This window comes from Danaus plexippus, chromosome 6, assembly GCF_018135715.1.
Source record: "Danaus plexippus chromosome 6, MEX_DaPlex, whole genome shotgun sequence".
Classification (NCBI taxonomy): domain Eukaryota; kingdom Metazoa; phylum Arthropoda; class Insecta; order Lepidoptera; family Nymphalidae; genus Danaus; species Danaus plexippus.
The window spans coordinates 675,900-689,011 of NC_083540.1; the positions used below are offsets into that span (position 1 = coordinate 675,900).

Consider the following 13,112-nt stretch of genomic DNA (forward strand, 5'->3'; position numbering starts at 1 on the left):
ATTCTTCTCGACATTGCCGGCGAAGGTGGCACCGTCCTCTAACAAATGAGGAAATGTAACTCTTAAAACCGTATTGTGTTGGTGACACACCGTCGCTCTGTACCGGAACTGCCTGCTTTGGACACATGATTAGCATTTTTCGTTGATTAGTATGGAAATTGATCGGGGGTTTTATCAATTACAATGTTATCCCCCTAAGAAATTATCAAAAGAAAATTGAAAATAAAATTTTGTTTTCACTTAACGTGAAAATATTAACGTTTGTTTCTAAATTTGAAAAACGTCTTTTTAGTCTGGATCTTAATTTTAAACTGGATCACTTTTTGTGAGAATCATATATGTGCGACATGGAATATGTATGTCAATATATGCGATATGGAAGTAATTTGTGATTAGGTTTAACACAATGTTATATTTTCTATATAAACATTAGATATGAAGAAGATACGATGGTTGTGTTAATCTACAAACAGGAATACGAGCATGAAGGAAAAATCTTGTTATGATAACCAAAAAGATAAGCGTCAAAGAAGTTTCAACGTGCAATGGTTTTTAGTGAATGCCAAAAAAATGTTTCATAATGCCCTTATATAAGACCGTGCATAATATAATCTATGTCCACAGAAAACAAGAAAATTAAAAATAACTCTTAATTGTCAAAATTAGGATTTCCCAGTAACTGGGAAAATGCTGTTCGTGACTATGGCGTCAGAATTTATAATTTTATTTAAATTCAATTATACACAAACATCAAAAAGATCTAATAAAATAAAAATAAGGTTAAGAACGGAAGAGGTATACAAAATAAAACATTAAGTAACGTTATCAATGTATTAGTTAATTGAGTGAGTGAATGAAAAGGTTCTTATTATAATCAGGTACTTTCCTCCTTATATCATACCTCACAAAACGAAGACGATCTTTGGTCGTGTACTTTGTATTTACAAACAATATATAATAAGGTCTCTAGTAATAAAAGGCCAGCGTCCGTTAACACTCTAACCACCAAGACCTTGGAGCGGGAATCGTTCTCGACGGACGACAAATATTACAATGAAACTAAGGAAGTGAGACAATAATCACAGAAATTACAATACGGTACTAGAATACGCCTTGTATTTTAGTATTGTTGACGGCATCAATACTGAAGTATAGACTTAATAAGAATTAACAAGACATTCCAATTTGTACAGACGAATAAATTAAACGGGGGTGTCTATTTTTAAGTTCATATTTCAGGATAATACTTTTTAATATTTCCATCTGTCTATCTGTCTGTATGTTCCATCTAAGCTCCGATACGGCTATTCCGATTATGACGGGACTGTCACTATTAGATAGACTATGTAAGACGCAATTATTTTTACTAGATTTTATTCCAGAAATTGTACATGTTTTCATTCATATAAGAAATAAATAAGGCACCATTCCAGATAGCATTACATAAATAGTTGTATAAATTCGTAGTACCCGCTATAATGTTACGCATTTAGACGTGCAATACATCCTTTACGCTAACGTCACTATGTGATTATTGTGTTATTAGACATTTTTATAATGTTATATATTTTCTTTCTTTAATTTCCCCAGCTATTGTTCGCGAGATCCTTTTCGCTAATGACGCATTCACCAGTATTGTAACATTATTTATCTGTTAATTTCACATGTCCCTGTTCTTACCGAATGTCAAACGAGTCTTATATTATTCATTTTCTTAAACAAGACGAGATCCACAATACTTAAAACTACTTAACTTAAATAATTTACGCATCTTTTTAAAGATATTCACATTTGACGTTATTCGATAAAGTATGTTTTTGTAACTTTAATATTTTCAAGGACTTTCCTAATTTGTTTCATGCTTCTGAGTCTTTTAATAGTGGGAAATGTAGTAGACACATCAAACTATAAAAAAATAATTACAGCGTATTATACAGTCATCAGTTCAGCATAAAAATAATAGTCGACCAGACGATAAGCTTATGGATTACTTGTATTAAGAAGATTGTTTTCTAAAGAAACTATGAGCCGGTCTTCGTCACTGGACTTTGTGAACTTAGACCGGCTAAAGCAACACTATCCCTTCATTTGTGATGTTATTTAACTCGCTTCAAACTTAGAACATCCCCGTGAATAGATGACCTCGTTAACCAAAACAATGTCACAATATCACATCTTACGAAAACTTTATAAACTATGTTCAATACATACATCGTATTAGAATAGATTAAAATTTAATAAACGCCTGCCGAAATATTCATAGCAAATTATTATTCTCTACCTATTGCAAATATAAATTGAACTTATGTATTATAGTTATCGAAAATGTGGTTCATCGATTAAATTAGTATTTAATCGATTAAATTAGTTTTAGCAGGTATGTTAATTGTGTTTTTAATATTGCGAAACATTTGTTTATGTCTGGTAATCTAAACCGATAAATAAACGTGGAAACATTTTTAAACACGTAGCTTATGATCGTATGTATTAACGTTTATGTAAGATTAACAACTATTCATTATTCAAGTATTATTAAGTGTTGAAACGACATATTAAAAAATAAATCATGTTTTATCTAACTCGCATCATTTACCCGCGGCTTGTTTTTCATTGATATAACATTAGAACGTACACTATAGAATACGAAAATTATACCACCTTAGTTACATGCAAAGTATTATTTATAATGAAACTTAGAAATCCCAAGCGATAATATTGAAGTTTTAAATATTCCACACCATTAGCCACAATTCGTTCAGAAACCGAATCAGATCTTACAAGAAATTAGTCCTTTATAGATGGAGTATATATGCAAAATTTGCCATAATCGTTCGAAGTTCCCGCCCGCTTACTTCCCTGTGAAACTACCACCCCAGCTCCCAACAGAGCATCATAAATTCTTTGGTCTCTCGCTCGTACGTGACAGGTGCCACCATCTAAATCACGAGGTAGGTAATTATCGCGATATACATACGTGGAAATTAACGAACTATGGAATAAATGGTACGGGAATTCTAAATAAATTTATTCGACACAAGAAAATGTATTTTAATAATAGTATATTAAATATTATAGAAAATTATCCGGACTCATTCCTGAAGTAAGTTGTGTGATTTTTCGTTAAGCGGTAGATTTAATAAGCAATAGTTATATAATAATTGTATGATTGGCGCTCTGAAGACTGGATGCGAATTTAGGTGTTCATAACATATTCCAATTGAGATCGAGCTGATGCAGCAGTTTGCAGCAATACATCAAGCCTTTGTTCGCCTGACGCCGGCGAAATATGACGTGTTGTGACCGACCGAGAAACAGTAGAAAAGCCATAAGAAATATGAGAGGAAAAGATATTTCGGTATACGAAGGTGATTTCACTTTTAAGATCCTAATTAGTCTAGGTTAGTCTTGGATATAAATGTGATGGAAAGTATACACAGATAAAAACCGGTGACCGGTATCTGAGAGAAACATTCTCCACACAATGGAGTGGTAATAGATAATATAATATATAAATTTCCGCCTTTGAAATAACCGATAATGAAACACAACTGAGTTACGGAAATAGAGTTAGCGAAGTACCGTGAAACCGCTCCAGACTTTCTTCCAGTTTCCGTTCAGTTATGAAGTTTGGAACTTGGGCTGTGGGACCCGTACACCTTTATAATATACATGCAATACACGATACATTAAAATGATGGCCTCATCGAAACTGGCTAATATCAAACTAATAGTAAAAACTACAAGAGTCTAGATTTTTTGTTAATATAGATGTATTAAATAAATCGGTTTTTAACGGTTCAACAACAAACAATTACGGAGTGAAACGCGGGTAATGTGAGTGTCTTAAAACTGTCATCAACCTTTCTGTCTCATTGTATCTAAGTCAGCTGAACCCCTCGAGCTGATAGCGTCACAACCCTTATCTGAACCAACCTATTAAGTACGATGACTCGCTCCACGTCGCTCAACCGGTGGACCTCACCTTTATTCGCTTCACTTTCTGATGCTTATTGGGACGTGTGTAAACTTTCAATATTTGGCACAATACAAAATCATTCAAGTGTTTTGTGGAAACCGTACCTACATCTAACTCTTAGTTATTTTTTTACTATGGATTGATAAAAAAAATATTAGGTTTATTGTACTTACTGTAAATCTCTTTTCATTTCTCTACACTTCGTGTAAAGTAAAAGATAACTAAATAATATATGAAACTTATAAGGTATTTATGAGTACGTCAGTGGCACATTGTAATTCATTTATTTCACTAATATCCAGGGACGAACAATGTAGGAGGTTGTTAAAAACAGCTGAAAACAATCAATCTCCTGGGATTTGAAAGGTCCGGGATAGATGGGCGTTTAATGATACTGCTTTGTGTGGAAACAATCACTGTATACACCACACGAAAAGACACGGGTTCAACGCGATGCCTTAAGTTTGATATTGAATAATAATTAATGTATCCTTAAAACATTTGTGTAATGTGTTCTGTACTGTACTGTACTGTACTGTACTGTACTGTGTAGATCACAGATGATAATTTTTTAAGTTTTATGATGTTAAATTTCAAGTATTACGCGTTTAGACCCAACCCTAGGCCCAGTAGCAAACATCGCTGAATCTCAATATTAGCGTACTTAGAACTACATTATTACAGAATAACACTCAAGATGACGGGGCCAAGGAAAGTGCTTACTATTTAACGCCCTATTCAGTAGACTCTTTACAGAATTCATATCATATAATAGAATAAATCTATACAGAATCCACAGCCATTTTAGGAGTACCCCCTCTGTTTGGAAGCGCTGGTCAATGACCTGATTTTGTAATTTTATTCTTACGTATATATTTGATCAGTGTATTCTTATTTTTATTGTGTTTCCACATGTCAATCCTACTAATCTTGCTTCTTATCACGATTCGGGTCCCTCGGATGAAGTTCATTCTATGGTATCGCTTAGTATCAGAGACAAAGACAATACATCAGGCATAAATATACCGATGATTATAAATTTAATTCCATGTAATGTGAATTATCTAGTGTAGTGTTGTTAAATATTTTATCGGATAATATCACCACATCTGGTACAGTGATAAACATCCTCCGGTCGTGTGACAGATTACCGACTCTTTATTTCTTATGATTTTTGTAGCTTGATACAAGAGAATTTGAATTGATCATATCAAATGCATGATTACAATGAAGCAGGATGGTTGAATAATTTTGTGTGGTTGGTACTGAACATTCCTAGATTATTCCTTCCTGTTATTCATCAAAATATTTATTTTTATAGCTGCAAAATTTTGTTACGAGATCTTTCTCTGTTCATTTGTAAGTAACCTGTTGCTAAATACTATGTTACGTCGTTGCATATTCAATTCCTAGTGACTTGTATTATGTTTGTGTTAGTGGCTTAATGTCTTCATACCTCATAGATTTACTGTCTATATAAGTTCTGATCGTTGAATGTTTCATAAATACTAAGACTTTCACGAGTACCCTTTTAATTCCATTGGATATATCATTTCTGTGTAATGTATATTTACAAAGCTACGATAAAAATATAATATATAATTCCTAAACAGTCAACATTATATTGTTTAATGAGACCAGCTGAGCTCAATGGAGATATTGCCAAGAATTTATTTAAAAAAAAATGAGTATGGCTTAAAGTCCTTAATACGTGGGTATCACTGAAAATGTTTAGAATTGGCCAGTTAGAAACTTTTATAATTTTTTTTTTGAATTTCAATTTTAAGACTTTTTGGTAACCTAATGTAGTAAATTGCATTAATTTATCATTTGTTTTTGTGAATTGGCGGCAAATCTGAAACTCTCGTTACACGTGAAAATGTACCTAAAGCGAGAAACTTTCGGTCAATGATTTATTATCACTTTCGTTGTGGCCTTACTGAACAACGAAGCTTTGATAGGCTGAGATTAGCATTTCTTAATGAAGCGCCATCTCGTGCCACAATTTACAATTGGTTTAACGAGTCTAAGCGTGGACGGAATCTCAATGATGATGTGCGTGAAGGACGTCCTTTAATAGCGACTACTGAAGATAACATCAGTGCTGTGCAACGCATGATAGAGGAAGATAAGAGAGTGACCTATCAGCAGATACGGGCAAGCCTAGGCATTGGTATGAATCAAGTTCAAAAAATATTACACAAACATTCAGGCGTCAGGAAGCTTTGTACCAGATGGATTCTCTATACTTTAACCGACTACCAGAAACGCCTTCCAATGGATAGGTGTCGCCAAATGTTAGATAACTTCAACGGTAGTGACTCAAATGCTGTATTTAAAATCGTCACAGGTGTTGAAAGCTGGATAAATTGCTACGAACCCGAAACCAAAAGACAATCAGTTCATTGGGTGTTTCCTCTCCAGATTCGGCCAACTAAGGTAAAGAAAGGAAGAAGTCAAGGAAAAAAGATGATTGCCTCATTATTGGGTCGGAAAGGTTATTTTGCGACAATTATACTAGAAGCTGGAGGGACAGACTGGTATGTCAATCGCCTTTTGCCTGTTGTTTTGGAAAAATTGACAGCAGCGCCCTCGAAGCAGGATCCTCCTTCACCACGACAATCATCACTCCACAAAACGGGCTGTTGAATATCTGACTATGGCAGGTGCCGAGAGAATGAGGCATCCGCCATACAGCCGTGACCGGGAGCCTTGAGGGTTTTATTTATTCCGAAGAATGAAACATAAAATTCGAGGTATTCGCTTTACGAGCCCCGAAGATGCGGTAAAACGTACGAAAATGCCATAGAAGAAATCCCTAAGGAAGAATGGGCCACTGCTTTTCACAGTAGTTCCATCGAATGCGAGGATGTGTAGAGAGGAACGGAGAGTACTTAGAAAAACATTAAAAGTATTTTCAGCTTGCCACATTGAGCCGTCGTACATTTTCTAAATATTTTCATTGTTACCTAGGTAATAAACAAAATTCACTTTTGTTCGAAATACGATAAATGAATTGAAATATACAATAAACGTAGCAGATAAAACACTTAGAGACACACACTTGAACGATCATCAGATTATTTTGTGTAGTAATCAGCGGTACTCACCGTCTTATCCAGTAACCAGCTGCCCGGGAAGATGAGGGGCACGTACGTCAGCATGTACACCATGGAGGTCCACGACACTACGTTACTACTGACTCCGTAGTATCTAACTATTATGTCAGATATGATGGTGTATTGCGTCCACTGCAGTGAGTTGGAAGCCGAGTACAGTACGAACAGCCCCAACGTGAACCATCTTATCTTGTAGACGGTGTAACTCGGGTTCTTCACGTCCAAGATCAATCCATCCATGACACTCCCGGAGACGTCATGCCTGACGGGATCCTCGCCCGGGAACAACTTGGAGTTGATCGGCTCGCATGGATTGTGAATACCATTAGGCAAGTCACTGCTCTCAGTCTTCGACGACATTTTTAAAATTTTTAATATACTTGTATAAAACTAAATCTAAATGAAGGCCGATCGTAAGACACTCGTTTAATATGCAGTAATCTCTCAGATGTAATATTGGTCCACAGTTGTCGATGATAATTCTAATACTATTAGATTAGTCGGCATTAGCGGTATCAGTCTCTCATCGCGCCAATGGCAGGTCTTTCGGCAGCCAGTACTGTTGAAGATAAGAGTATTTAATAAATTTGCGAGACAGTCATAGCTCGGATGAGAGTTCTTTTTGAACGGTCCACGACGTCTCTCCCAGTAGGAGGGTTTAAATTCTCAATGAGACTGTTTGATGTAATAATATTATCAAAACAGGTGGAAAATAACTTGAACAATTAGCGATTAACTACACACCTAACCATGTATAATGTAGGTCAAATTACGTCAGATGACGCCTTGAAGATAATGATAGGAAGATATTGTTGGTTTACTCGTGATATATTGGATATACCACACATTCAGATGCAATAATTATATAGAAATAAATAAATTTTAATGATAGCATGAGATATGTCATGTCATAAATGACTTAAGAGCAATGCGACGTTTCATTAATGTCGTTAAATGAGATTAGTACAGCATCAGAATCAATGGACCGTCGCGTCGGTAGCAGAGTAATCTTTCTGCTACATTTCCTCTCCGACCTTCAGATCGAATTTAATTTTAACGAAAATTTTTTTTAAACACACAAAATACATGAAAAATATATTTATAATCTCACAATTAAACAATATTATCAACATGGTACTAAAACAATTTAATTATAAATTCTTATAACACATAAATATATATAATTGTCACGACTAATAAGAAATGCATGCATATTTTTATATACATATATTTATGTATATAACTAAATACGATATGTATTATTTAAATTTTATTGAATTTAACGATCGTTAGAGTGAGACAACGTACACGTATAAATTTTTTTTATAAATAAGCATTATACATATGTCTGTATTTAATAGTACTCTCAGCTCATAAAGATAACAGAATCATATTTATTATAGTGCACAATCGATATTTATGATAAAGTATAGAAAGGAATTTATATATACATAGTTATTGATACTGGTTAGTGGTGACGGATGGTATGATTTAGATCATAAACGTGAAGTGCGCCAATATAATAGCTATATTTTTAAAGGGTGGACGAAGGGTTCAAAGGGTCGGACCCCTCGTGATAACCGAATCTTTAAAGGGTCCTTTAGCGAACACTATATAAATAATAAAACTCTTAAGAATATATATTTTTTCTTCATGTTTGCCCGCACGTGATATTCGCAGAATCCTAATTCTCATTCTGATACATATCTCACATAAAATGATGACTTGAATGTTTATTGTTCTGTCAAAAATTTTACTGATAAAATTGTCAATAATAAACAAACACGGAAATTATCTGACGCATGTATAATATATTTAGGAAGCATATGTCTACAAGGCTATAATTAATTTCGATCTAAGAGTTTTTTTTAAAGGAAATACACACCACATTAACATTAAGTTTACGATAACACTCAATTCTTCTATGAGAACAATTTCGCTAGATATGAAATTAATACAGAATTATAAATAATTCAGAGAAGTTGTGTCGGAAACTCGGACAATAAACTGTTTTTTTTTATATATGCAGTGAGGTGGTGTGATGGTCCACCGCCAATTGAAATAAAGAAAAGAAGTGACGTGTCTAAACGCTTAGAAGGACGGCGACGAGTAACAAGGACAAAACTTTTTACCTTAATTTATATTTACCTTCTTTACAAATTATAAAGATAATACAGACCGCAGTTTATATACATTACGACTCCTGTAGTTATAATAACGCAATAATTACTTTTACGATACTATTTATATTTTAATTTTCCTACTGAGAGAGACGGTATTAAATAATATAATAATAAACATTTTTCTTACAAATCACAGATGTTACCCGGCGGCGTGACCAAGTTCTTGAAGTACGCTTTAATAATCGTATCACTATTTTTTACTGCGTTTTAATAATGTTTATATAATATTATTATAAAAATTCAGCATATTTAAAACACTTTTTACACACAAACTCGACGAAATCACGTTGGCGGACACTCATTGATTCTCACTCGAACATTGGCCACAAATTGTTTTAAGTACTCTTAATTTAACAACGATGGTTCGATCCATCGTCCAATAGCGTTGTGACCGAGAAACTATTTAGAAACGTATACATCATTTGTTGCTGTTTTGGTTACTTTGAGGTTTGAGGTTATGCATGTTGTGCGACTGACAGATCGTTGAGTTATGACTACACAGCGCACGCGCGAAACCTTTTTTGTCATCCCTATGAGGCAAGTAACAGTAAAATGCTAAAATCTCCTCAACGGTTTTTATATTCACTGATAATAATTAAAAACCTAGTTTTGTGTACTGGTTTAGTGAAGTAAGAATTATTGCAAATAGAACAATTATTTGAACTAGAAAAACATGTGAATATGTTATAGATCTCTGGTACTGTTATTTATTTATTTCAATCCTAAATTAAGGCATTTCAGCTGTCTTTTTGAATAAACGATTATTAGCCTCAACTCCAAATTCAACAACAACTTAATTTATTAGTTAAATTTTATTTCAAGGGAGCAATAAACAAAATCAAAGCGCCTTTCCAGCTATTATAGCAATGTGGATAAATTTTTATTGACGTTTGTTTTTTTTACAAGTAATGTTTTAGTTTGGTTTTTTCTTACAATTTCTATATAATAAATGTGAAATACCATCAAAGGATATTAAGATTAAATGTATCTTATATATTATTTACAAGTAAAGTAATTTTTAGTAAGTAGAAATATAAAAAATATAAAATGACTCATTCGATAACGTACATGAGGCTCGTTATGCTGAGAATTATCTCCGTTTGTTTTCTTTTTCATTTCACTCACTTATATGAATTACTACGTTGAAAATATGTATTTAACTTACATTTTGAGGTACAAAACAGTTATAATTTTCAATATTAATGTTGTGTTGGTATTTAAGTTATATTATGAATTGTAATGGATATAATGTAAATGATTACTATTGCTTTAGCGAATTGATTATAAAAACGAGCTGACGGTCATCATTCGTGCATATGTATGTAGCTTCTGAACTTGCAAGTACTTTTTTGCCTACAGCACTAGAGCTAGGGAACTACAACTGCAGGTGTGCCAACTGTTCTGATCCTGGGCAGAACACATCAAGCCGCTTCCCGTCTTTCCGCCACCTTTCTCAATCGTTTGTCCATAAAGCTGCAGAGAGGCCTTGACTATATTTATCAAAACCACGTTCTGGCTCTATCGATCATCTGAATGAGGTCATAGCCGGTCCTTATCCACTTCATCGTGCTTATTCTACCAGCGACATCCATGACTCAATCACAAAAGCATTGTATGAATGTTTCTTCTATTCAGATATTAGATTCTGTTTTTTTAATGAGAAACTGAACCTTCGTCTCGATAGAGCTATGTGCAGATGTCCTATATAGTCTTAAATAGCAAACCGACTGAGTTGGGCTCTCACTCCTGCTCATGCTCATGCATGCATGAATCATGCTCGACACAATAAATGTTTTGATTTGTCATTGCATATACAATAGTGAATAGATTATAGATACACTGATAATGAATAAGAACACTAACAATACTTTCGTAAACCTCATCTATTAATAATCTTGCTATAAAAGCAACTAACGAACTTACAAAAAGAAAATTAGGTAAAAACTATTATAAATTAATTTTTTTGTAATTTTATATGTAGTTAGAAAGGGATAAAAAAATCATGTATCAGATCCCTATGAGAATATTAGTCAATTGATTTATGGTCACATAAATCGCTGATACTTTATTGAATTAGATACTCGTTTTAATTTATCCTCTCACGCTTAAAATAGAGCTGAAAATTTTTGACACGTAGACGGAAACTCTGACAATGTCTAAAATATATAAAAATAATTAAATAATTTATAACTCTTTGGTCAGATCAGAGCCGGAGGCCAATTTGTATGATTCAAAAACACTCTGACGCCTCTTTGTCTTCAACTAATTCGATTAGAGCGAGATAGAGGAAGAATATGACTTCTATAAAATACGTTATCCCAAACCAACATAGAGTTTTTATCAGGAAAATTAATACATATGAGTTTGAGAAACAAAATATTTTAACATGTAATGCAAATATTGAATATTGTATTAAGACTACCATAATTATCTTTTTCGTTTTGCTTTTGATACATTTGAATTTCAACAAGATTTTAATCCTACTTGTTTTATATGACGGCAATGCAGCATATTTAATGCGGCACGTCCAATAAGCTGTGTAAAGTATAGGTAAAAATACAAAATCACGTAACTTTAAACATTGAATATTGGAATTGGGTGAAGGGGACGGTTCTCCTATTCGGTTATCTCAACGGACGTCCAAAGCGGATATCCCGAGATGATCCATTTTCATTTTACATCGAAACCCAATCAAATGTGCGAGATTGTGCAAGTATTTCACATAAGTAAAGCTAGCGATAGTCTATCCACTGTTATATTTAAATACTAAACCATTCTCGTTCTCCAAACAGTGTTTTAAATATGAATCGTAATATTTTTTATATTTTCGTCTTCCCATTTTGAAAAAAATTATTGCAATAAACGATGTCCTTGCTCTTATTTATTAATACCTACAGTAAGAAGACTTAATAATGCGCTAAGTCAATCTTATATTGATAAACAACATTAACATTTATTACGATATTTTTAACCGACTCCAAAAAGGATGAGGTTTCCCAATTCGACCGTATGTTTGCTTCTTTTTTTATCTCAACAGAAACCTAGATGTTCACATATGTTTTATTTTTGCGTAATAATTATAAAATTGTTATGTAAATTATGTTTTATACTCGCTCTAACAATAACTCTATAATTTTTACGGGTCATATTAAATGTATGTCTATCTTATACTTATATCCATTTTTTTTTAAAGAAAGGAAGGAAGTAGGAAAAACGAAAGGACAACAGGCTCTCTCACTCATTGGACGAAACGCAGCCATTAAAGGCTACTTCAAGCCGATCTTCCGTGAGAGGCCGGTACTTCCCCGGTCAAGCCAGCCCATGTTCGAGCTGTAGTTACTTGACCACAGCCGGGCTCTACCGCCTTAAAATTGCTAGAAATTGCTAGAGTTACTATTAAACATGTCGCTCCAGCATTGCACTGTGAAGTTTTTGTGTCCTTAAGGCTTTGCTTAAATATTCAGTCATCCGCGTTGCCATATTGATATATGTCTTGATCGACGACCTTCGCAAGGCGACCTCTTTATTGTGCAGAAGACTGTTCATCTCGAATCTAAATACTGGTATCATTAAAAAGTCTAATTTCATATTATCTATCATGTTCAATACAGAGTTGAGGTGATAACCCATTGTCGCATGGTCTGTGGAACTGATGATGTAGACCATGATTCACGAACCATCCGGAGAACGGGAGAAAAACGGAGAAGTCGTTATGTTTTAGCTGGTATTGTACTAAGCAAATATATTTATTCATGATCAATAAGTATATCTATTTTCTTTCTAAACTCATATTCGTAATAAATAATACTTATAACGTCTGGATTTAATTACAAA

The 13,112-nt window shown here is 33.7% G+C and overlaps 1 protein-coding gene across 1 annotated transcript in view; it reads right to left on the reverse strand.

Moving 5' to 3' along the window:
- Positions 1–9,766, reverse strand: part of LOC116777654 (heme transporter FLVCR2) — a 29,633-nt gene extending 19,867 nt beyond the window's left edge. The window contains exons 1-2 of the mRNA XM_032671325.2: positions 9,406–9,766; positions 7,087–7,654 (exon numbers count right to left, since the gene is read on the reverse strand). Coding sequence (XP_032527216.2) covers positions 7,087–7,455 — 369 coding nt within the window. The 5' untranslated portion in view covers positions 7,456–7,654; positions 9,406–9,766. The remainder of the gene's footprint in view (positions 1–7,086; positions 7,655–9,405) is intronic.
- Between the last annotated feature and the right edge of the window lie 3,346 nt (positions 9,767–13,112).